At 43.2% G+C, this 27177-nt stretch overlaps 1 protein-coding gene across 1 annotated transcript; it reads right to left on the reverse strand.

The window, feature by feature from the left end:
• Positions 1-995: 995 nt before the first annotated feature.
• Positions 996-25362, reverse strand: creb3l1 (cAMP responsive element binding protein 3-like 1). Its single transcript, XM_014126428.2, has 12 exons — positions 24982-25362; positions 15314-15518; positions 12497-12663; positions 11568-11652; positions 9466-9623; positions 8734-8883; positions 8447-8505; positions 7812-7880; positions 5643-5742; positions 5136-5265; positions 4080-4329; positions 996-3871 (listed from the first exon to the last, which is right to left on the reverse strand). The coding sequence occupies exons 1-12, from the start codon at positions 25081-25083 to the stop codon at positions 3835-3837; spliced, it is 1512 nt and encodes a 503-aa protein (XP_013981903.1). The 5' UTR covers positions 25084-25362; the 3' UTR covers positions 996-3834.
• Positions 25363-27177: the final 1815 nt, after the last annotated feature.

The following is a 27177-nucleotide window of genomic DNA, read 5'->3' on the forward strand; positions in this document are numbered from 1 at the left end:
TACCACACTGACATGTAGTTGATATATAGGCGGACAACAAGGGGGAAAGAGGACATTCTGTTTCCTACTCAGATGAAATTATGTGTTTATGAAATAAAAATATAGCAAAGAAATTGTGTGTGCTATTTCTGATAGCAACAATCTTTGTATCTTGTAAAAATGTGCATTTCCAAGCCGTCCTGTGCACAATACTGTACCGTGGTCCCTAAATTACATAAACATTTAGGTTTCTATCACATTTACGGGATATTCTGCCACTGGATTGGCAGTGAATCCTTGTGATTGAACTGGCTCACCACCTCTAGATTTAGTGGCTTGTTCCAAGCTCTCATAGGTTTTAGAGCTGGGATTATGTTTCCAGGGAGTCTATATTGATACCTAACAAATACTTATGCTATTCAATGCATTGTTCAGTATGTTTTGGTGGGAGGGTTCAGGGATTGACATATTTAGTCTTCTATCCAATTGATATAGGTACATTATCATTTGTACACAGTTTCAATTTGGTTTTAGTCATTTTAAAGTATATTGAGTTAGTCACCCCCCAAAAAAAATCCAATACACTGTATATATTTTTGTAAACTCAAACCACCCTGTATTGGACTGGATTTGACCCCCTTTGGCCCCCCTGGAGTAGATGGACAAGACAGAAATTCAATAAAAATCTGGGTCATGTCCGGGCAGGCTATGAACAACTGGTTCTGATATAATACAGTGGAGCCAGCCACTTGTGTGTTAGTGTTTTATGATTCAGTTAGGAAGGCTCACAGTGGTCTGTCTATTTTTTGAGGGATGATGGGGTTAGAATCAGGTTAGCCAAAATGGATGGACTAACAAAGTACGACCTCTTGTGGTGATACTGAGAATCAAGCTTGCCTGCACTTTCCAATGATTTAACAACCACTAGGCACAAAAACGAGATTGCAATGAATGCAAATGATTGCACCGAATGCATTTCTCAAGAATATCAGGGCACAGAGACAAAGGAGACGGTGTTATGCTGATGCAATTTTTTATATTTTGCTTGATACTAACTCTACTTACTAACTCTACTTTTAAAGAGACTGATACAGAAAGGCAATACAGAGAGGCTCCTGTGGCTTGCCCAGAAATACATGCATTTTACTTGTACAGCCACAGTGTGAAAGGTCAGCAACTGGCCAGTTCCTTCCCAAAGGCGCCAGGTGAATACCAAAATACATTTCAAATACAAAAATACACCCCCTATTTACAGCAAAAGTATTCACTTTGTCTTATGTACAAAAGGGCACACATTATGAACGCCAACAAACACATGGAATGTTTGGTAAGATTTGCATCATTTCACTTTGAATTATAACAGCCTTGTAAAATCCCTCACACAGGTTTTGAAGCAGGTTTCTACCACACATTTGGGGGACGAATTACAAAAGATTGACCCTGGTTCAACCAGATAACTCAGTCTGACTTGATGTACTGTGTTATGCATGATCACAAGGGGTTTAGTGTTGACACAGTCATCAGAGAGCCTGTTCAAGATCAGCACATCGGACAGATTATAGAATATAGAGTAGCAGTCATTTATACCAGGTACAGCTTTAAGACAACCTAAAGATGGCGGGGCAGGTAGGGTAGAGGGGGCTGGGGTGGGTTGGGACAACTAAGCAACCATTTGATCAGTAAAAGGTGTGTTTAATAGAAGGCAAGTGGGTGAGGGCTGGTCAGCTTCCGGAGCATCTGGTTGAACCTTAGTTAGACATCTATTAATAAAACGATAAGACAAACATAGACAAACAGTATCTTGACAGGAAGCAATCTACATTTCCAATATACACACATTATCAGTGTACTCAGTTAACCAACGCTACATTGGTCAGGTAATGTGCACTAAGATATGTGACAGGTGACAGCTGGGAATCGAAACCAATTTTGAAATTGTATGAATCTGAACCTGATTAACAGGGTAGGTAGTGATTTTACAAACCATTTGACAGAAAATGAATAATGCAAATCTAATGACATGTTAGAGTAAAATACATATTACTCATCAGTCCTCCCCTGATTATTCACAGACAAGCCACAGTTGTGGATAAGCAATGGAATCTATGAAAAACAACAGACTGGACTTTAAGCTAAGACTCCAAGGCCACTGGCTGACCCAGATCCTCCATGCCTCCTCCACAGAGCCTGGGCTGTCTACTCAAACCCTCCTACCTAGCATTACGCAATCTCACTGAGCGTCAGCGGGGCGCCCCACGCACTCCTTACACAATCTCTCCCTCCCTTTCTCGCCCTCAAACAACACAGCGGGAAGAGGAGGGAACACCAGCATATCTTCTATTCAATGTAACAAGGTTTTTCACAACAATAGCTCTGCATGAAAAGCTTTTTGTATTATTTTGCTGTTGGAGTGACTAATGTCTTTTAGAAGCATTATCAACAGAATAGTGTTCTTTAGAGTGAACTGTCTTTTGGGCACTACTGTAAATTGTGATGCGATTTCTTCCCCCCCCAAGAGGATTCTGAAGTTTGATATTTAATTTCAAATATACTATGTTTTCACATTCACAATGACATTAGGCCTGAATATACTTTTAGCATAATTATGATATGATTTTTTTTTAAATGTGGAGGAAATGTATTCCCTTGACTAAGATTTTTGTAAAGATGAGCAGTTTTTCAGAGTCTCTTGGACTAGAGAAGGCTTTGCTCCAGTGAGGGAGTATTGTACACCCTTGGTATGTATTTACACTGATTGTCCCTGTTCACGTTTTTTCAATATATACAAAACTTTCTTGATACAGAAATAAATACAAAAACAGACAAACTGTGTAACAGTTAAGACAACAAGATCATGTAAACATGACATCATTATTGATATTCATAAAAAGAAAAGTTCACAATATTTTTTTGCATAAAATAAATATGCTCTTTTTTTGATGCCAATAATACGTATATATTACATATGATTTAGATTGCATAAAGAGTAAAATAATAAAATGAACAACCCCATGTGGATGGTGTGAGAATACAAACACTGAAAGAGTTTGAAGGCACTTATGCCCATTTGCTTGCAAGGTCGACCTGAAGACAAAAAAGTGCAATGCATATACAAGCTTAAACGTTACGGGACAAAATGTGGTCAAATGTCAAATAAATGCCATTGAAAGACGTATAATTCTAGGCACTAGAGCGCATTTTAAGCGAAAGGTAATGGAGGACAATCTTTGAAATGTATGTATTAAAATAATTGCATTACCAATTGTGAATTAGGAGAGGGAATTTCTATAACAGGACAACTGGAATTAAAAATACAGCCCCCCCCCCCATCCAAATCCCCCTCACCCTCCCATCCAATTTGCTATAGATCCGATACACCCTTCACCTGAAGTACCTCCTGTGTTCTAAATATTTTTAGCAGTCCTTGAAAAAGCAACAGTGTGGTGGAATCTGAGGAGCACTTCATCTGCACAGAAGCACTGCAACCACACTCACCCACTTGAAAGTGCAGGCAGACACACATTACACACAGAGGTTTCAAAAAAGCCCCTCTCACTCCCTGCTTCTGCCTCCAGTCAAGCACAGCAGTCAAAGATGAAAAGTTGCCGTGGAGCTTTGATTGGAGATGCCCATCATTTCTATCTTCTTCACATACCCTCTTCGTCCTCTCTATCGGTTGGGACTTCAGGGAATGAGATTGAACAGGAAGGCCAGGGCGCTACTGCAGGAGGTCAGGGAGTGCAGGGAGAGGTGGGTTGGGGATGGCACACTAGGGGGCGCCGTAGTGTCACTACACATCCACATGGGTAAGGAGTCTGGAGAGCTGTGTGTTTTTGGCAGCTCCGCCCCTAAAGGTTAAAAGTACTCCGCTCCTCCTTCGGGGTTTGGCTCTCTGTGGAGGGGAGAAAGAGTCCGTCAGTATCACAACATACACCACTGAGCAAACTCTGGTAACCTAACTATCTCATTCAAATAAATTGTTCTTGTTGATGTTTAAGTAATTACAAGGACCACTGATAAAATAGTCCCTGGTTCTGAATCCTCTCGTTAACACAGATGGAGACAGAGTCTACAGCCCTACTTGTCTGGCCTCAGCTTACATTTTGTGGTACTGCGGCTCTTCTTGGAGGAACTGGGCGCCGGTCCTGTTGTAGTCCACCGGGTCGGAGCGAGCCTTGCTGAGGTACTTGGTGTTCTCGTGTTCGCCTCCGTGGCTGTCACGTGCCGACCGGTCCTCGTTGTAGTCGAGGGGCGCCCCCTCCGAGCCGTCCCCCTCCATCTTCAGGAGGCCCCCGTGACCATCCTCCAACGAGGAGCTCTCGTCGTAGAAGAGTAGGCTGCGGGAGCGGACTAAACAGACACAAACAGAGACAAATAGAGGATGTTAAACACTGCCTTGAATCCTCCAAACACTACAAAGGAACGTAGAACCATTCCTTTACTGTAAGAAAATGTAAACTAACAGTAAAAAAAGTAGGTTTCTTTTGAAGAATGGAATGGTGTGAGCAGGGCGACCATCTTTATTCAGCAGGTGTGTGACGGTCATGTGAGTTCTCCAGGGAGAACAACTCATAACAGCTTCCTGTGCCATGCTGACTTCAGGTTTCTAAGGCAACCCAGCCCTCACCAACCAATTCTGAGTAGCCAGTAGGTCCATGTAGGATTTCCATTTTGTGGTCATCAAGCTGAATATCATAACAGAAGGATATTGTGATTTCAGCTAACATACTCGCCTGAGTCTGTTGCTTTTGAAATACTACAAGATAAGATGTAATGCCACATTGATGTGTTATTCGACTACACAATGTTCCTTTTAACATTATGTCCGGAAATGCTGGTGGGCAAGCAACATATGCCCTGAAAATATGGGATATGTATGGGACAACCAACTAAAGACTTTGTGTTTCTCATGCTGTAGATGGTAGACAAATCTAGGTCAGGGTTTGGTCCTGGGGCACCCCATGGGAGAGGGTTTGTTTTTCTTCCCCCTAGCACTACACAGCTGTTTCAAATAACCAACTAATCATCAAGCTTTGATGATTATAATCAGCTGTGTAGTGCTAGGGCAAAAAACTAAACATGGACCCACGGGTGGCCCCAGGACGGAGCGTCCTGAAACCTTGTTCTAGGTGACAGGTGAGGGGTAGGGGACATACCCTGGCTGGCTGTGTAGACGTCAGCTGAGGGGAGGGGCGAGGATGACTTCACAGTATGGGACAGGGAGGAGAGCTCAGGCAGACAAGGCACAATGGAGCCCAGCACCAGGAAAAAGCACAGCGCCACCACCTGGCGGGAGGGAACCAGAAACCGTCAACAAAAGCACACGGTCAACATGAGCGACATGAGCACAGTGTGCTAGTGAGGTTCTGATCTCCAGCTGAGAAGGCTTTTGCCAGTTTGAGTTCATGGGGTCGCCTCAGTGTGTTATAGAAGGGTAGGGCAGGCCATAAGCCAGTGTCCCTGTCCATTGCAGTGAGTCTTTTCACAAACAAAGCAGTCATTTTACATTTTTGACAGGCATGACTATCAGGTCCACGGAACATTAAACGCACAGTATCTTAGGTCAGTGAAGAGCACAGAAAATGTGTATGGGATTTTGCATTGTTTAAGAGAGTGATAATGGTGGTGCATGTGTGTATGAGAATAAATAGTATGCAAAGTACCATAAGGCATGTTCCTGTTTGCGTGGAGGCCATCTTGCAGGATTGGGGCACTTTTCCTGTGACCAGGGCCTGGATTTTCTGGAGCTGCTGGAGTAGAGTTCTGGAGAAAGGAGGAAGAGAATGCATGTTTCAGATTGACTAATAATACAGCTGTATTCACTTACGGAATCTACAATACTGATCCTCATGTGAACTTAAAACGTTCTCCAGAAGAGCAGACTCATTAATGACTGTCAGTCATTACAATCATCCAGTTGAGCTCCAGCAGTTAGATAACACAAGGCAAGCCTCGCATATAGTACACACGCAAACACGCACAGATGACTGACAGTGACATTTCCCAGAAATGTATTGTTAAGTCCCCAAAAATAATCCCTCTCCATCTGGCTATATTTGTGACTATAGAGCGAGAACGCAGTCAACTAACATTGAATCACAATTGTCTGGCTCTTCTGAGCATCCAAGACACTGAAGTTCACCTCTGAGGGAAAAAAGATCATGTGAGGATAACACATTGAGGAAACAGAGCTGGAAATTATATAAGACGTCTGTAATTCTAGTGTGTGAACCATGCTCCCACAGTCCCTCCCTCTCCCCACAAAATACAAGCTTTGCCCAAATAGAAAGCTATTGAAAACCACAACCAACGCCCACTTGGACTCTACCTCATTCATACAGTTCGTTCTCTCTCTCTCTCTCTCTCTCTCTCTCTCTCTCTCTCTCTCTCTCTCTCTCTTCTCTATCCCTCTTTAGACATGAATTACTGCATTGTAGACAGGCATAACTGTTGAGCTTTCCTATTTTCACCACGAGAGGGAGCATGTTTTCCACTAATGGTAGAAAAGACATTTCCAGTGTTAGCTTTCACATAAACCAAACACCATGAAACTATTTGCCATAACCACAATATGTGACTATAACACTGGAATAAAGTTTAAACACATGCAAACAGCTATACTAACTTGATATTGGTCCTTTGGGATACCCCAGATACACAATAACAATTGTGTATCTGGGGTATCCCAAATAGCATGCTGCTAATACTAGAGATTGAAAATACAGTATATTCTGATAAAAGAAGAGCTTCATGCAATGGTCCGTTTGGATATGAAGGTGATTTTTTATTTTTTTAAATGGTCAAATCCTAACAGGATAATTCTCATGGAAACTCTGGAAACGGAACATTAACGTCCCATATGAGGAATGTCCATTGCGTCATCACGTTTGAATTGAATCATGGTTGGTCAGTGCTTGTACAGTTGTTATCTATAAACCTTATTGCTCCCAAGGGACTAAAATAGACTGTGTAAATATATTTTTTTTTTTAAACTCTAGTAGACCTTGACTGGGAAACATCTGCATGAGTGACTCTGTGACTCCTTCAACTTCTCAAGAGCTACCTTGGACCCTCCTCATGAACCAAACCTTTCCAGGTGTTATAATTTAAAGTACAGCAAGCACTTAGTATCCAGCTAACTGTGTGCGAGATGCGAGACAACAACAAAAAAATGAACTTGAGTACAACAGGACAAAAGATTGCTTGTTGGTCTACCATCTCGCATTGACAGATTAGCCCATTTTGTCCCCTCTTTACCAGACAAGGGCAAGGCATATGCTGTTGGGTCATGCGCCCCACACGTTGTTGCTAGCTGGCTCCTGTGTGTTCCATTTCGACTGCCTGTTAGGAGCTGAGTCAGAGGAATCTGTCTTTGTAGGAGGCCTGTGGTTTCCTTCTCGGGCCTCAAATTATTATGAGGCAGATTCGAGTGTGCACTTTTTGAGATGTTTCCCTCTGTGCTGTAATTAGGGAGAGGTATATTGTCACGCTGTTACTTTGATCCAAGCAACTTTAAATGCCTATTGTAAATTAGAGGCTGGCACAGTCTGTGATCCCTTTAGAGTCTGTGCAGTCTGTGATGTATTTTATTGAGCCCAATAACTTGCATTTGCACAATGGTCAACGCTGTGAAAGTGTCCCCCGACCTAATGAAGGCTGTCATAGTCACTGCTGAGTAGCAGTCAAATCACACGCAGGTATCATGAAAGAAAAGGTTATTCAAGTCTTGATTGAAACTGCTGGTTCAGGGATGTGTCTAGCATCACTCAGAGCGTGCTCACACATGCACATACTCACACACATAAAGACTGTCACTCAAAGTCATGGCTCACCTGTTAGCACTCTCCAGTGTCTCCACCTTCTTCCACAGGTCACTGTTCTCAGACGTGTAGTTCTCCACCCTGTGAGACAGAAAAGTCACATCCATACATTCGATCTGCACATAGAACAAAATAGAAGAGTGAGACAAATGCTTGCTGTGCTGGAAAATTAGGCTGTTTGACCGGCTGTCTGACTATTTGAAATACACATTCTTGATGATCACAGACAACATGGGCTATTGGAATAGAGAGCTTGAATATTGGACGCTAACACAACACAGTCTGTAGTCCTAGGAGGCATAGTGGTAATCCTATAGTAACCTCTGTATAGTGGTAATCCTATGTACTTAGGTCTTACATATTAACTAAAAAAAAACAACAATGACCATGGATGGAAAGTCAGTGATTTTGCTGGTAAGGAACAGTGCTCTACAGAGGCCTTTGCTGGAGTGGATTAAGTGATTCTGTGTGACTCAGATGGCCCTGTGTGACCGCATGCTTTAATGGACAAACGCCATTGGCATTAGGTAAGGAACAATCAAACAATGAAGGAGTGGAGAAATGAAAGAAGTGGAGAACAGGAATGACGATGAGAGAGGAGGAAAAAAAGTTGGCAGACAGGAAAGGGGAAAGTGTCCTGCTTTTACTTTTTCTCCAGGCACTCCACGTACTCCTTCTTCTTCCTGCGACTCTCCTGGGCAGATATCTAGACAGAGAAGGGCGAGAGAGGGATCCCCAAATCAATAACAGCTCATATGATAAAATGGAGGATATTAAAATATGAACATTGCCTGTGGAAACACTACTTTGAGATTACAGGTAAAAAAATAAGTTTTGCGGTTACAAATAAGTTTACACATTTTCTGGAAGCAAATCATACTGAATCATTTTGACTGAATCAACATTTCACTTTCCAGGATGTAAGGGTGAGTACCTTATTTTTGATTTTCCTGCGCACCCTCTTCAGTGCCTTCTCCTCGGTCTTGGTGAGGGGCAGCTTGTTGGGTACGGGGTAACCTTCAGCGATCAGGGTGCGTTTCTCCTCCTCTGTCAGCATCAGGGGCCCTGAAGTGCCCTGTAGCTTCTGTGGAGAAATAAGGACACATTTTATGAATTGGTTATGAATTGGGGAATCTGTGGTACTGTGTGTATTATATCTGTACACCAGAGCAGCTCCTAATGAAGAGACTAGGGTGGTGGTCAGGGTTGGTCAGGGTCAGTGTGAGGATGTGGATATGAACTCCTAATATGTCCAGCAGATGGGTTTGTCTGCAGCCCAGCTCATCGTGGGTGGCTCTGACTCTACTGACAGGAAGGGCTTGGAGCTATGCTGGGGAACCTTCACTGATAGGGAACCATCCAAAGCACAGCCCAAAGTCATCAGGAAAGGCATACCACAGATCAGCCTTGGGCTAAGATACTGTAACACTGCATATGCACGCACATACACTGACTCAAATGTACTCACTGACATTCACTCTCACTCTCACTCACACCCACAGACTCAGGATTAACTTAAACATAGTTCTTGTTACTTACAAACAACTTGATGTACAAACAAACGCACATTGGACATTTATCTTCCACTTTCGCTCTGATTGGCACCATTACCAAAAGCCAAACAGTACGCTGCTGGAGGGTCGGGGGGGGCGGCCTCAGTACTTACGTGTGGGGCGGTAAGGAGGGGTGAGGAGGATATGGCAGCGGAGGAGCGGGCCTGTAGGCGGGCTGGGCTGGAAGGGGGTATGGAGCGGGGGCTCTGGGATCCATCACTGTCACTGCCATGGCTGCTGGGAGGGGTGGGGGGGAGCTGCAGCTGATCATCTGTGGGGGGGGGACAGAAAAAAATAGGGTACCAATGGTTATGAAATGCATCACTTCAAGTATGACCCATATGTTCAAAGCCTTTGTCCATCAACACCTCATGATGACATACAGTCACTGTATGATTAGGGGACAAAAGTCTGACTTCATCTGTCGTGTGGGATCGAGCTGAAAACAGTTCATTTAACTTAAACAGTGGAAAGGAGCGGTGCAAATCCAGACCTCATAAAACGGTCAGTTTTGCCAAGAGATCCATAATTAAAATGGCAAATGACTTCCAGGACAGAGCCAGTTCAAACAAAGAGACAGCTTAATTCCAGTAAGTAAGGCAGCCAGTGCTGCTCTTATTCGTATTGCTTGATCCCATCCTCCCACCCACTTGTCAGCAGTAGCCTCTGTGTAAGTATCTGAACTGAGCTCAGACAGGGATGGAGTGAGGACTGTGCTTTCTTAAGATATCTGTGCCAGGCAGAATTTACCCCAACATAGTTCCCAAACACCAGGCCAGACCCATTCTGGTATGACCCATGGGTTTAGTTTGGTGTGAGTCCAGAGTACACAGGACCCAGGTTTTATTCTGTTGTTAATGGAAACGAAGGTGAAGAATAGGAGAAAATGGGCTTTGTCAAGACACAACGCAGACACAACGCAGACGTTATTGTTCAGACTGGGCTCCGCGGAGGGAGGCAGGGCTAGACTGGACATGTGCTGCTGCTGGCTTGTGGTTATTGAACATGAGATTTATGGTCCACCAGATGGGATTCAGTCTTATATGGAGGTATTCCTCTGCACCATAAAGGCCGTCTCTGCGACCCCCGAACTAGTAAAAGTGTCTCTTTAACCGGGCTACTTTAATCTGCAGGCTGGTGGCTGAACAGGTCCAGCTGCATCTCTACAGGTGTATCTGGTCAGTTCTGGTTTCGACTCCAGTTGAATCCCGCTGTAGCTGAGGGCAGTCCTTCCCTGTCTCTCTGATACACTCTTTAAAAGGATTGGGCAATCTGGTGCTCCAGACAGAAATATTGAAAATGAGAACGCCAGATAGTATATGGGCACATCAAAAAAAGGCATTGGTGTAGAGAACAAAAAATATTGCCATTCTTAAGGAAGGGATAGAAAAGGAGTTGGGAACAGAATCTTACTTAGCTGGTTAGATCAACGCCCAAAACAAAGTGCACTTAATCACCAGCACCACTGTTCTAATAATATACTTGCGGATTTGCGTCTCAGTGGGCTTTTTCTGTCTACCTTCATTAGCAATTAGATCCGAAAAATACTACATGAATGAACAGAGGCAGTGTCGTCTCGTATGTGTAGGCGAAAACTGGAAAAGGAAAAGCAAGCAGGCTATAATTGGAAACACTTCATATCTGAAATGAGGCCTCACTAATAGTGTTTCATAGTGAAATACCTATTAGGAAAAGAACACAATATACACAAAAAGGAACAGTTTTCATTATGTGTCACACTTGCTTGCAGTAGTTGTTATTCCTATCCACTATAGCCTAGCCATTTACAATCACTTTAACTAAGCTGGACTAATTCAGATGAACAAGAGAGAGTGGGAACATGCAGGAGAAAGAACATGCAGACCACTGTCTGGAAGAGTGGTCACAGGTGGTGTGTCATCAGGAATACACTGTAGTGAGTCACCGTGACGCACGCTTCATGGCAGGTTTTTCTACACCCCCGAAATAAATAACACACTCGTAGAAGGCACTATGGTGGAACCGACTGGAGGTAAACACCTGTGACACCTGCGCATAACCTTTAGGATGCGAGGTGGGTCTTTGAGCGTGTAAAGGTCTCAAAAGAAACTGAGGCATCTAAATCATTTTATGAGCGGTCACTTCAAATCGAACCTTTCTTCGAACAACTGGATACATCAGCCCTTAAGGATGTTTGAAAGTCAATATAATCTTGCTTATTGTAATTTATTCTCACCTGAAGGGATGTTGAGGAACTGGTTGACCTCTCTGGGTTCATCTTTGATAGCAGGTGTGGGGTTGAGGTTCAACTCTTTGGAGCCCTTGGATAAGACCAATAGTATTATTAACAGCCTGGTATTTGTATAGGACAAGAGACATTCCAAGTGACAGTAAACACAGCTGAAGACGGTTCCAAACTATTTATGTAACCCGAAGAAAGGGAATCCATCTCCACCAATGGTTCTTGGAAGAGATCCAACTAGGGACCATGTAGCCAGGACCCTCACCATTTGGAGGCCATTGGGCTACAAGGGTGAGACTTTCATAGTTCATTCTTACAGCTGGAACAAATCGGATTACCGTGCCCTAATCCTAAAAAATATTCACAGAACTTTAAATATCCTATGAATTTGAAGACGTTTAAACTAAAATGACCATTGTGAAAAGAAACGGTACTGTAGTAATGTGTGCAGGGCTACAGGCCTGGTAACCAGTGATAACTGGTAATAGCTGTGCTGGGGTTCACATCTGACTGCTAAGCCCCACCTCAGCCCCACAAGCCATGAATTACTCCCATGGACAAGGATGCATGAGTCACAGTGCTGGTCCTGTAGGGGTGCACTGTGTGAATGGTTTATTTCCTCCACTTACAACATCACTTTCTTTTCCTTTTAACGATCACATTTTGAACTACATTCTATGTCAAAAATCAGATTTTAGGCTGCCGTTCCTGCAAGACACTAGACTCCAAAATCCACATTTGTAGCTGTCTTTCAAACAGCTCAAGTTTTAGTTGAAGAGGAGAAAGGGAAAGCCAGGAGAGATCCCTATGGCTTATAAAGAGGCTTAGTCTTCCGTAGTTTTTGACAAGCAGGAAAAACTCTTTCCCTAGTAATGGATTAGTATAGGTTCTAGGTGATAGTTTCTATGGCTGCGGTTTCTTACTATATCCCCCGATGAGCTCCTGTGAGGTGGTGGGGCGAGGTTGAGAGGCTGGAAGCAGGAGTTCCCCATGGAGGGGACTGTAGAGGAAAGCTCTGTCTGTTGATCAGGCTCCTGTTTTACCAGGATGGCCGTCAGGTCCTGGCTGAAAGACCACATTCCTTCAAACTCTGGGGAGAAGAAAAAGAAGACTTGGTAAACTAATTTGTTGTATGTCTCAAGGGAAATCATTACATAACTAGCCATTCTGTAACATACAGTAGTCTACATGAAGACCATCAGGGGCCAAGAAGCAAACCAAGAGGCCCCCCGGTGTATTTCAAAGGGACATCTTGGGATACTACTAGAGGTGAGCAAGATTGGGTGACAGATCAGTGTACATTAAAGCAGCAGGTGTGACGCACATCGACAAAATGGATCCTCTTCATGATCCAGGGCTAACGCATAGCAGCTGATTGTGAACATCAATAGCTTCAACTTGGGGACTCTCTGCCTCCGAAATGAGTTTCCTCCTCCGTTAATAACCTCTGTGAAGATGGTAAACAGCGAGAGGCCAGCGAGTACAAAGCCTCTCCTGAAGAGGGGCCATCCTGTAGTTTCAAAGTCAGGAGTAAAAGCACTCACAACCAGGGGTCCTCGTTAGCAGCCTGGTTTTTCCCTCATTTGTTTGCTGGCACCCCGATTGGATCGATAAAACATTACAGAGGCTTATAAAAAAAGTTAGTAGGCAGGCTTTCAAGTTGTGCTCCTTAACAGAAGACAGGTTGTGGTGTGGGCGAGAATCCCATGGCGAGGAGGGGAAAGGGAGCAGTGGGAGACTGATTACTGGGAGGGTGTAAATCCCTCCCCCACTAAGGTTTTATGTCCACAGACTTTACCCCACGGGGGAAACCCAAAGTGGCGTCAAAATCTTCAATCCACTCAGCAAAGTCTACAGTATTGGCAACCTTGGCAACATCCTAAATTATCCACAAGGAATAGATTACATTTTTACTTCGCCAAACACAAGAAATAATGGACTGTAAGATGAGGGAAATATTTCTTATTAAATGACAACAACAAAAATACTTATTTTACAGTAGTAACAACTTTCCCTGGGATTCTACATTAACAAGTCATGGCTTGCACTGTTATGACGAGGCCTTCCCTTTTCTATGGGAAGATTCCATCAGTGAAGCAACAGGATGCCCTAAATGAATGCGACCAAGGACACCACTAACTGTAACTGGCATGTCATCATTAATAATGAATGCAAACCAACAGAACATCCAGGTCATTTTATGTACAGTATCTAGACATGACATTACATTCAGTAGCTCACATCTCATGGGATGTCATGGCTACAGCCTGCCCATACCCATGAGGCCATGTGTCGTGGCCCCGAGGAAGCCTCAGGGTTGCCTTTGAAGTTTACAGGCAGGTCAGTACAGTTAGTCGGACTCCCCTCACTCAGCATCTGAGTGGATTGGGGCAGGGCCTGGGAGCTCATTAGCCAGGCTATGAGAGGGGATGGCAGTTTGATCTCCACACATTACACTTAGGTGGGGAACTGTAAAGCATCTAGACACACCCTTTTAACAGTCAACCTCTTTAACAATGGGCTTTTTACAGTGTTTGAGGCAAAGGGGATGGGGGAATCAAATCTGCATTGGCAGCAGTGCTCTGTGGGTGCCTCTACTCTGTCCACAGTTTGGGAACTTGACTGCTATGGTAGTGCTGTGCATCTGCATGCACACTTTCATATTGACATTCAGTGGAACAAATGTGTGTGGCCATGGTCCCATATGAATCCATTTCATTAGATTCCATCCATTGTTCCATCAATCTGTAGTCCCCTGTGGCTCAGTTGGTAGAGCATGGTGTTTGCAACGCCAGGGTTGTGGGTTCCAGTACGGGGAAGAAAAAAAATAAATGTATGAAATGTATTCACTACTATAAGTCGCTCTGGATAAAAACATCTGCTAAATGACTAAAATGTAAAATCTTACTGGGGATTCCTGTATAATTTTTGGGGGGCCAGTGATTTAACATTCCATGTGTGAGATTGTGGCTTTTAACACACTGTTTAGTCCAATGTTATGCATTCAGTCTACCCTAAGCCCTAAGTAAAACTCTGCGTGATGCAACCCTTTCTGAGAGGTAGTTGCCCCCCCCCCCACACCAGTAGATCCCCTTTTTTATTTATGGCTCTTTTTTTCCCTGGCCCCAAGCACAAAAGGGAAATAAAGGAGAAACATTTGCAGCTTGGAGTCATTGCAAGGGCTGCAGAAGCCACATGGTGTGTGTGTGTTTGTGTGTGTGTGTGTGTGTGTGTGTGTGTGTGTGTGTGTGTGTGTGTGTGTGTGTGTGTGTGTGTGTGTGTATTGGCTGACTGCCTGGAATCCCCTGACTTGCTTCCTTGATTCCTCCAGGGTGGGCAGGGCTTGGCTGGGAGTGTACTATGCGAGCTCGTCTCCTTGGATGGGTTCTCTGTGCGGCACGGGAGCGTCGGGAGATAGGGCAGGAGCGGAGAGCGCGGATACAGATCTGATATAGCTATTCTAGTGACGTAGGACTTACACTACTATCAAACTAAAGACCCTGTACCCCTAGCAGCCCTGTTGGTGGAGCTCTTGTTTTTGTCCTGAAGTAATATTTAGTCAAAGCATTGTGCTGTAGATGTATCGTTTCTTGTTTACTTTGGTCAAAGCATCAATGAATTGCCAATTAGCTTCAGCATAATAAGGTGTGTGTGTGTGTGGGGGGAGGGGGGGGGTTCTGGGAAGAAGATAACCTATGATGAACAAGATCAAAGAAGAACCAAAAAGAACGCTTTCATACCGGCTTCCTCATCTATTTTGATGGACATGGAGGGGCTCTGGGGGGCCGAGTCTCCGCTCAGGGAGTAGCTGTGTTCTTGCTGGATGTCAGGGTTGGGTGGGTCCATCTCCATGTCCAGCAGTGGGTCCCTGTCGGCCAGGAGGTGGTCATCAAAGAAGCTGCTGAACAGCTCGTTGGAGAAGTCCTCCATCTGCTCCGAGAAGTGCTGCAAAAACAACATCACCAACAAACATTCCTCACATCAGACCGACTTTAATCAGAAAATCATGTAATCGAATCCCATAGCAAAATATACAAATGTAGACCTGCTCTTGGAAGTATGAGTCATACCATTTCACACATGGAGTCCTTGGGTTCTATGCATTAGGGCACCAGTGCAGGCTTCAGTTTTTCCACTACTTTAGTTTAGCTAGCAGACAGTGAGTCATTGCTGGTGTGCAGAATCAGAACAGCTCTATTAAAATCCCTAGGGACACAGTCTGGTACTCTGGCTGTAGGGTTCCGGATAACCCCTGAATTCCACATTACAGACCAGTTCACATTTACTTTCTCTACACTCCACCTCCTCTCAAACCAGCTATGCCTAATGAATCCCAACGACACATACCACTAATTGCATGTCATTCACAATGACCAACATGACTAACTATAATTAAAAACAGGCCAACATGCTCCACTCGTTTTCCCAGATGTGTAACAGCTATGCTCTCAAGACTTTATATCACCCATGATGATATGCAGAGGGGAAATACAATCAACGGAGTTTATAATAGCTAGAGCTGTAATAAAATGAACTTGTACAAAAGTAAACGTGATGTGAAGAACGTAGATTATTTCAGGCCCATTATCTGATTTAAAAAAATATATATATTACTTACAGCTCAGAAATAATTTTCAAAAACGAAGATGGTAGCAGCACTGTGGAGTCAATACAACGACTGTATTATTCAATCCAGAGCCTGAAGGGCTTCGTGATTTGCAATGAAGGACATCATTATCACAGACATGTTGAGACATGTTGAATCACCCTGCAAATAAGAACACTTGTGGAGATTTTTGTGTTTCATTTGAACATATCTACATCTTTAATGACATCAATTGCACATAATCGCTTGCTTCTGGGTATGGCTTTGAAGGTAGGTTGACATGAATCACAGAGAATAGAATTCCAGAGGCACCATCGCTCCATCCCTTACCATGGTGATGGAAGTTGTATGTGAGTTGTATGAGACACGTGCAACTATTCACAGTACAGCGACCTGTGGGGCAGTTTGTTTGCTGTAGAGGGGAGTGTCTGAGGTGTGAACCTGTAACCCAGGCATGAGAGCTGAACAGCTGTCAAACAGAACGCAATGTACGCTGCCCACAGAACCAAAGACATCCCTGTTTCACCATGTGCTGGGCCTCTCACGCGCCTAAACATTGTGAATTCGGTGGCAGGAAAACCAACATAGATCAAGCCCTGTGTTCCCACGGAAGGCTGTATCATCATACAGACAAATGATCTACATTTGCTCATTGTATTTAGGCCTAACATATGAGATGATCTTGCTAGTGGAGGTGAATCAATTCCAATCAGTACTACACATTCACTCTACTTGTCATGTTCTCATGATAAGGATTTGGATAAAGTGCAAGGGAGTGTATAAAAGGCTCACTCACTCACAACCTGAGTTTGCTCCTACATTAACTATGTACACAAAACTTAACCGGATATCAAACACCATTAAATAGAGCTGATGTCAGTTCGAGAGGAGTGTATGCTTAAAGAAAGGCACACTGGCAATACTAGATGATCCGGCTTATTTACTGATGCAGCACCATTGGCGTCAGCAGGCACACTAACCACTATGGCTGAGTGCGCAACAGGATAAACAGTCCCACCCAGACCCTTTCATCTACAGCAGGAGGTTCCTGTTGTGCACCGTGTGTGGCGGATGTGCCCAAGATAATCCAGACTGACCTTTATGTTTCTATGTTTCACTGTCAAGCCAAGAATAAGGTGGACATTATGGGGGTTGAAAAAGACAAACACAGTCACAATGTGTATATTACACAGATAAATGGTTGGTTTTGAAGGCAGCAGGCTGTAGCCTCAGTCGGGTTGGAACACTGCCAGAATTGACCAAATTTGAAATTTGGCATGGGTAGTTAGCTCCTTTGAAAACGAACAGGCCGTTTTAAAAACAAACAAATGGAAAACTATTGAATAAAGTCAACACAATACAACTTCATCACATGTCCCCGTGCTAGAGGTTCTGGGTACTCTGGTTCAGTCTGTGATGGTGGTGATGATGCAACCGTTGCTGATGCAAGCTCTCAAAAGTTTCACATATGGCCTTCTCCTCTGCACCCCATAGACCAAGATGTGGAATTTCAGAGGCAGACAGAGGGGTCTTTTCTCCCACACGGCACTTAAATTGTCTTTTAAAGAGACCCAATTACTGAATTTGGGTCATATTTGGGATGGAGTAAATGTTTTAATGTTTTAACTATGACGATTGTTTGCATATGAACCCACTAGAAATGTAAGCAGGAAAGCCTAAAAGATCACAGTTTCTTTGGGAGTTGCCCCTCATCTGAAAATGTCTCTAGATTGCTAAGTATGTTGTGGCTAGAGCACCAGCCAGCAGGCTTTGAAGTGCACCAAGCCATACCAGGACGGTACTTGCAAGCGAAATGATTGAGGGAATTTTTTGATTCTCAGCTTAGAATGAGACAGAGAAAGCTTGCTTTTTGAACAGCAAACAGGTAATGAGAATTCATTATAGTTTTGGCACTCAAGTTCTACGCTCGTCTATCATTTTAGTGGTGATGATGGCAGACAATAATTACAGAGGTCTCTCAGAATGGGATGGGAAGAGAAACACACTTAGGCACCTTGAGGGAAACACATCTTCCCTGTCTGGGGTGTGGAAAAGACCCTTTCTGCTGCCCCAGATGTTCCCTCAGCCCTCGCCGGCCCATCTCTCCAGCTGGGGCAGCTGGTACAGGTCTGGACAGATAGGAAGCCCCATAGAGGGGGAAGGGCTGCTGGGTGGTACTCTTTCTGGAAGCCCTCTCATTAAAACTCTCTGCGGCTGAGAGAGAGAAAAATAGACCACTACGCTATGGGGAACCGAAGAGGTTAAAATTCTCCAGAGCAACTCGACTCCCTACTCTACATCCCTGCTTGAGCAATTAGGCTCCGGAGCATTGTCTGTGCAGATACCTAGCAGCCCGTCTAAATGCTTTGCCCTTTAAAGCAAACTATGATAACAGATGCCAAATATGTTAGCGCCCACTGCAGTTATGGATTTGGAAACCAAATAGTGTATTTTTAGAAACCACAGGCACAGGGATAAATGTACAGAATTCTTGGAAGTATTGTACTAACTGTGATTGGAAACAAGGAAAGTGTTTTGTTTGGCTTGTTCAGAAGGGGTGGAATGTTGCCATATCTATCTGCAAAATTCTAGACATTCTACCACACACTAAATAAGCCTTATAAGCCTACCCTCTTGTCATTGAAGTGGTGCTAGTATTTCTAGCGAGGCATAATCATATCAAGTACTGCACTCTCCCCTGGCACACAGTATCACATTTGGTGAAAAGAAAGCATAAATAAATGTCTTAGCAGTAGACATAGTAAACGCTGCACTGAAGTCAAGCAGCTCATAGTAATACCAATGTGCTTCTCGCATTCCTTCTGGTGATACAATAACTGTCAGCTCTGTGACCAATCAGAGTGGAGCATGCAAATTAGCCAGGCACTTGCAGAAGGAAACTGGAGTGCAAGGTTCTCGTGGAGCAGCTCAGCAGCAGGAGAAAATGTGTGTTTGTAAAAGGAAAAATAAATCAGCCAATAAAAGTTTGGGCCTGGGACCCAAGCCAAGAAAGCTGCTAGACTCTCAGATCTGCAGGAATGACTGTTGTGCAGTTGAAATGTGGCTGCTCTGTGGAGATTTGCCCTTGCTGTGAGAAGATAAAGAATAGAAGCAGCAGTTAGTACAGTTTGTTCTTTTAACAACAATTATTACTTGGAAAAAAAAGTTCAAAACTGAAAATCAGCAGAAAAGATGAGCACAATTTGATTGTTACGATCTGGACTATGTTAAGTTTGACATACAGGAATATTATCTAGAGGACACGCTACATTAGTACAAGAGAGGAGGAAATTCCAAGCGAAAAGCATGTGCATTCAAATCAGCTGTGATCCATAAAGTCTTGACAGCTTGACCTAATCTGACCTCCATTGAAAACCTCTTAAGTGCGTGCAAACATTAGGACTTGAGACTACTGCATCCAAATGTTCACATCTGCAACTTTAAGGGCCAGGTCACATGTCTTCTCTTGTCACATTGCCGCTGGCACCCAAATTAGACCAGATGCTACAAGATGAGCCTGATATGCATCTGATGCTTTACGATTTACAATTGATATGCATAATGCTAAAGTGGGCACTCCACATCCCCTGATTCTCATCTTCCACCTGCTGTTTGAGGAAGACATTTGGAAGTAGCGCTTCCGTTTACATCAGAATTACAATGATGTCCAACAAAATGACATATGCGTAATCCACACAATTTACCTACTGCTTGACATACTGTATTATGCATGTAATCACTGGTATTTCCAAAGCTCTCAAATCAACCAGACTTGACACTCACTGACTGATGCTCCTCACTGAGTCCAACATTTCATTTATTCATCTACTGTTGAGGTTGAGGCAGCAGTCAGCAGTCCCATGGCCTGAATTTCCCTCTGCATGAGGAGCGGGTGAGCACCCTAAAGTATAGAGTAGACCCATGAGCTCCCATCCCCCACTTTTCCTGAGTGGAAAGGCCTGGTTTCTTAATTCCAGTGCAGATGCTTTCTTTAGCAAGCAGAGGGGTTTGAAAACCACAACCACTGGAGACAGGCTTCTGTGTGTCACTCTGACTGGTTTCCTGACCTTTAAGGGACTGTTTGGATCCATTTAGAGTCTGTGCTAGATTAGAGGAAGCCCAGAAAATATTATTGTTTGGGGGGGGGGATGGGAGTCTGAAGCTCCAGAGTCCTGGGAGTCTGGAGTTCTAATTTGCTATGGCATCTGTGGCCAACCAAGTGGACTACAAAACTAAAGTCACTTTAATCACTTCTCAATACAATGACAATTTCTCACTGCCTGTTGCACTTCCTGTGACTAATAAATGACCTTAGCGCATTTAATTGACTAAAGTGTGAACTTCAAGTACTATCTCCTTAAATAATCAAAATTACCATTGGACGCTTTGAAAGAATCTACAGCCTTGTTCCAGCAAAGGTTAACACCAGTCTACAATGTTGACTCGGTCTCAGAAAACCAGCGAGGCGAGGTATGAATGAACTGCGGTCGAAATGGGCCAGGGAACAGGAATCCAACTGTTATATTTGAATCCAATTCATATCAGTATGACAGTCATTCAAATGTGATAACAACCCTGTTTAGTCTTATCCTTCCAATCATAAATCATAAACAGATAATGAGCCAGATAGCTAATTGACTTCATTTGGTTACTAATATGGAATGTGGATTTTCAGACAGGTTTTGTCTGACATGTTCAGGCAGTCCTACTGCTCCAATAGAGATGTGTAGATGATTATGACAAAAAGACTTGCCTAGAACTGTCCCTGCTATGTCTCCTGCAAGCCTCTCCCTGAAATCTATCCCTGAGAGCTCCATCCTAACAATGTGTTCCAGATTAAAGTCTGCTTTCTTCTGTTCTGCCGTTTCATTTACAGAGCTGGTTGCCAGAGACTACAACAGAGGACTGATTTACAGACTGAGAAAACTGCCCACTAGCCTTTTATACAAAATAAAATAAGATTAAATAGACATTCCTACTTGTCTCTTGATACCCGATACTCAAACTCACAGTTTCATTTAGTACCATATAGGCTAGTCGGAAACCACAAGGCTAACGTTCATAAGGTGACCTAAAATTTCAACCACTGTGAAAATAACCTGCAACAGACTTTTTGTAAGCTTGGAGGATGGGTGGGTACTTCAACTACAATGGGCATTGTCCTCTTATTACAAGATGATAAACAAAGTGATACCTTCAAGGATGTAATGAAAAGGAAATGGGTGAAGGAAATACTCATGTAAAAATAAAATAAAGTACAGGAGAACTGCCCTGAAAATAGACAATAGGCTCACCAGAACTTGGTCCAGTTCAAATTTGTGGAAGCTCTATTACCCAGATCTCTAAATCAATATACTATTTCGGAAAGGCCCATAATATAGCTGGAGGCTCCATTATGGCTCCATCATGCAATATATTTCAAAAGTATATTGATAGAAAACACATAATTTCTAGTTCTAAGATCTTCTAAAATCCACATTTTCTTCTTCTAAGAGAATTTAGACAAGGGGATCTCTTTAAAAAAAAAAAAAAAGTATGACTTGCATTTTTAACAATTCAGTGAGGACAATATAAGAGACACGCACCATCACCAAAGATAAAATACTGACTGGTTTGACAGTGTATGCTTTCTAAATTGATCATAGCCTGCAACTACCACAGGTTAGAGCTTATTTCTATGGTGTGTGCTCTGCACCTGACTGAAAGGTATCACCACACCTTTGATATTCACCTCAGAGACAAAGTTGAAGGACTGATAATAGCACCTCGAATGCTTAATCTTTCTCATGACATCTTAGCATCTTAGTTTGTCACGTTTCTCTTTATTGAGCCTTCCATGACAGACACACATCAGTATATACAGTACAGTGCCTTCAGAAAGTATTCACACCCCTTGACCTTTTCAAAGTGGGATTTAAATGGATTTAATTGTCATTTTTTTGTCAACGATCTACGCAATGTCTCTGCAATGTCTCTGCAATGTCACTGCAATGTCAAAGTGGAAGAAAAATTCCCCCCAAAATTATGGAAAATAAAATATGAATATATTTTGATTAGATAAGTATTCAACCCCTTGAGTCAATACATGTTATATCATCTTTGGCAGCGATTACAACTGTCCGTATTTCTGGGTAAGTCTCTATGAGCTTTGCAAACCTGGATTGTACAATATTTGCCCGTTATTCTTTTATATTTTGTTCAAGCTCTGTCAAGGTGGTTGTGATCCGTGCTAGACAGCCATTTTCAAGTCTACCTCACCTCACACCTAATCAAGCTATAGAGTAGAATCACTTTATTGACCACTTGAAAGTGGAAGTTTGTAGCCGGGGTTTATGCTCCTCAGCAGAGAACACATGTAGCAGAAAGTAGAAGTGATTGTGAAGAACTAAGAGCCAATGGGATGCCATTTTGGTAGACTGGTTTCTGTCTGGCTTCTTTTGCATGCATGCATGAATTTTCAAAATATTACATAACTTTGTCATAGCCATCCATTTTGGACTGGCTCCAAAAACAGCAGTAGGAAGCTCAGGGCAATGAGTCCCTGTAGGAACCTAGTGGGAAGGAATGCAGCTAGCTGGTCCCTTTACCCCCACCCCCTGCCAAAAACTCCTTTCCACCCCCACTCTACATTAGTGTGTCTCGACTGCAAGGCCCCGACTTGCTGGAGTTTTTTGGCATGCCCAGTCACGCTCCATCATCTGTGAGCAGAACTAGCTGCTGGCTTGTGTGGGACGCAGGTGTGTCGGCCAGTCACCTGCCGGCTGGGATCACCCCTCTTCCACACAGACACACACTTGCAATGCGACACTTGCAGGTGCAGTTCTATTCTGTGCATCCATTCAAGTGAATATTTAACTTCAGTAGTCAACTACAGTATGCCCCTGACCTTTTATCCGATAGGCATTGCTCTTATCATTCAAGTAAAGTGGGATTGATCAGACCAGCCAAATATGAAGATAACCTGCGAACTCATTACAGTCTGTAATCCATGCAAAAGGAACGAACATCCTCTGACACGTTTCTGAAAGTCGTATCATAACAGTATGCAAATCTCTACACCATAGGTATCCTAGGTAATGTGGCCACACTTTCTCATCTTAAAAGGCTACACAATAGCCTGCAGCTTATCTGATTTACCCACCCATGCAATTACCTAACATGTAGGGTGTTTAAGTGCTTGGCAAGAGGGTCATCAAAGGCAGCATAGGAAAACCCCAAGGCAGCCATGGAATTCTAACTCCAAGCTATAAATAAAAAAAATAGCACACAGAAACCTAAACAGTTGAAATCCTTAAATGACCCACCTATATTTAAACCCCCATAATAGCTGGTAAAACAAATACTGCCTATTACCTGCCTCTCCCCACCCTTCCCCCAAGGCTGTCAGTGTGTAATTTTGTTGTCATTTTTAAAGACGTAAAAGGGTTCTTTCACTGAAGAGGGCCAGCCTCAACGCTTCTGCCTACAGAGGGGCTTCAACAGAGGGCTGTGCAGGGGGAAGCAGTGGCAGACAGGTGAGGGGTGCACCCTCCACATACACACGGGCTCTCATTCACTCTCACACAGCACTGAGACGGCAGTCAGTTGCTAGAATCTGAACTTATTCACACTAAAGTCAGACTGGTCCTCTCCTCCCTGTCTCTGTCCCCTAGAAAGCTCCCAACCCCAATCAAGCCTTTGAGGGCCAGGGGCCAGGCTTGATAGATACCCTCACAGCTGGGAGAATGTGGAGGGACATCTGAGTCTAGTATAAGTCTATCAAATCCCCATTGAGAACACAATCATCCTCAAGTGTCCCAAGTGCATGACTAGTTGAGCTGATGTGCAGATTCAGTGTGAATGCCATTATGTCACATTATGTCACATTTCCCATTCATATGTGTGAAGCATCTCCAGTTAAACCTCTATATGTCCTATGGGTGTTCGGATTAGATGAAACATTGACCAATCAAGGGAGTAGTTAAAGATACGAATCACCACCACTCTCTCCTCAGAAGAATGAGTCATCATGGAACATACAAATCCTAATGGGATCCTTACCAGATTGCTCACCATTTCTCCAATAGCCCATTGGCCGGTCCAATTTTCCACCACCTAGTAACAATTATGTACTGCATCTCTTTGTGGTGGTGTTGTGAAGTCTTGGTACAGTTTGTCATTTTCCAGTGACATTTACTCTTGATCCCTGTGTGTAATGTGCTGAATATTTAACTTAACTAACACATGAGGAATATTCTCTTCAATTGGATCAGAGTCATTTATCGAGGGCCATCATAAAAGTGTGATAGTTTTCACATCTGTCACAACAGTCTTTACAAATGCACTGAAGCCGGATGCGTGAGCAGCATCAACTCCACCTAACACGCCCACTTTAGATCCGGCACGATTGCGAAAAGAGAATTTGCTGAAATGCACAGCTGGGCAAATTAAACAGCAGTGGCTTACATGCCGGCTGTTTATCTTTCGTAATCGTTTCAGACACGCATGTGACGAACCCAGCACCTTTCTCTGACGTGCATTGGATATTTGCAGTGTAGACTCACAGCTTAATTCATCCATAAATCTGGTTATTACAGCGTAATTAACACGTAAATCACAATCGAGACAGAGGAACACAGTTGACACTGTAGACGTTGAAGCATTGATCGCATAGGCCATAGGCATACAGCCGAATAATATATCAAACATTTGGAGAATAAAAGCGACACACGATTTATGCTGCATTACAGTTTGTCAATCACCGTGTTCGTAAAGATAAGTGTTGATAATATGTAGAATAGAAGAATTAACATCTGCACATACCACATTGTTGAGAAAATCCCCTTCATTCAAATCCTCAAGGTCCAACAGGTTGGCAGTGGGGAAAAGTTTATCCGGGGCGAAATTGTCCAGAATGGTGTCCATAAGTGCAATTGCTATACTTAAACTCTATGATAAAAATATATTTTCAAAAAAGCAATAAAAGGTAAATAGTTTCAAATGTTAAAAACCGATGACAGCAGCTCTTTTAGGCTACTCTGTTCTGAGCTGTCTCTTATACAACTCTAATGTTGTTTTGCATCCGGCGACTCAACAGCGTGTAGTGCTTATTAAGATACTATTTTTGATTTTATATGCGTTGTTATGATGCGAGGTGTCCTCTAGTTCAATCAAATCAGCAACATCCAGCTGCGCTCTGTCTCTAAGGAACAAATCACCTGATTAATATTCATGATGTTACCGCCTCACTTTCTCTGCACACATCCCCGTCTCTTTTTTATATTTTTTAAAGAAGCAGTAGCTTCGGTATTCTCTGACTCTTCTTATAGCTTTTGGGGTATTTTGAGTGGCATGTAGAAAGTGCAGATGTCCAATGAAAAAACATCAGGTGTATCTCTGTGAAGGTCGTCTCAAAGTATTAGTAGGAAATTCTAACACATGTATGACGACAATTTATTTAATGAGGTAAGATGGACTGAAAACAGTTTCTCATTTACAGCAACGACCTGGGGAATAGTTACAGGGGAGAGGAAGGGGGATGAATGAACCCATTGGAAACTGGGGATGATTAGGTGTCCATGATGGTATAAGGGCTGGATTGGGAATTTAGCCAGGACACCGGGGTTAACACCCTTACTCTTACAATAAGTGCCATGGGATCTTTAGTGACCACAGAGAGTCAGGACACCCGTTTAACATCCCATCCAAAAGACAGCACCCTACACAGAACAGTGTCCCCAATCACTGCCCTTGGGATATTTTTTTTAGACCAGAAGAAAGAGTGCCTCCTACTGGCCCTCCAACACCACTTCCAGCAGCATCTGGTCTCCCATCCAGGGATCAACCATTACCACCCCTGCTTAGCTTTGGAGGAAAGCCAGCATTGGGACGCAGGGTGGTATGTTGTTGTATAAAAGATGCTAAGAGACCGATCAAAATTTACAGAATGGTTATTAACTAGAGAAAAATCATTTTGGATTAGGCCTAGTCCAAAAAATATTTTGCACTGACTAGCCTGTAGTCTATGTTCTGTTCAGTTTGTGGAGAACGCAAAGGTGAGGAGGACCAGAGGTCAACTTTGATAGCTTGCTACTACTATAATTTAATTTATTAAAAACAATATGTTTCTTGCCCATGATGTGTTTATCCGAGTTATTGACCTCACAATAAGCCAGAATCGAGTAACTTACATTGTTGTGCTGAAACTTGAAGCAGCAGCCTCGGCACAATCAATCCGAAATGGACAGCTCACGGTGCTGAAAGTAGATACATTTGAGTATGCATAATTAATTTCAACCATCCTCATTTAATTACACTTTACTAACAACAAGAGGTCTTTGTGTTGGAGCCTATTTCTTCCTATTTAAGAAATTAGGTAAGCCTACCTATTGGACAGACGAAATTAGGCTATGGACTGCTATATCCATAGATTTGTTGGTCAATGGGGTGGCAGGTAGCCTAGTGTTGGGCTTGTAATTGAAAGGTTGCAAGATCAAATCCCCAAGGTAAAAATCTGTCGTTCTGCCCCTGAACAAGGCAGTTAACCCACTGTTCCTAGGCTGTCATTGAAAACAAGAATTTGTTCTTAACTGACTTGCCTAGTTAAATAAAGATTTAAAAAATAATAATGCTTCCTCCACCCACCATGTACTCTTTAAATAGCCTACCTCCATGTCAGTGAAGGGCTGTAAAGTTAAAACCAAGACTTGAATTGAGGGTGTATGAGATGGTATTCCATAGGCATTTTTTTACCCCCACTTTTTGTCCCCAATTTTGTGATTACGATTTTGACTCATCGCTGCAACTCCCCAACGGACTTGGGAGAGGTGAAGGTCAAGCCATGCATCCTCCGATACATTACCCGCCAAACCGCTCTTCTTAACACCCGTTTGCTTAAGCAGCTGTACCAATGTGTCAGAGGAAACACCGTTCAGCTGACGACCGAAGTCAGCCTGCAGGCGCCCGGCCCTCCACAAGGAGTCGCTAGAGCTCGATGAACCAAGTAACGCCCCCTGGGCA

The sequence above is a fragment of the Salmo salar genome, chromosome ssa11, assembly GCF_905237065.1.
Source record: "Salmo salar chromosome ssa11, Ssal_v3.1, whole genome shotgun sequence".
In the NCBI taxonomy this organism is placed as follows: Eukaryota; Metazoa; Chordata; class Actinopteri; order Salmoniformes; family Salmonidae; genus Salmo; species Salmo salar.

Excerpts from the sequence above, each read along its gene's own strand:
- creb3l1 (XM_014126428.2), bottom strand. The coding sequence starts at position 25,083 with ATGGACACCATTCTGGACAATTTCGCCCCGGATAAACTTTTCCCCACT. Across the intron at positions 15,519-24,981 it reads GGGATTTTCTCAACAATGTG|CACTTCTCGGAGCAGATGGA; the intron begins GTATGTGCAGAT and ends TTGTTTTTGCAG. Across the intron at positions 3,872-4,079 it reads GAGCCGCAGTACCACAAAAT|AGAGCCAAACCCCGAAGGAG; the intron begins GTAAGCTGAGGC and ends TCCCCTCCACAG.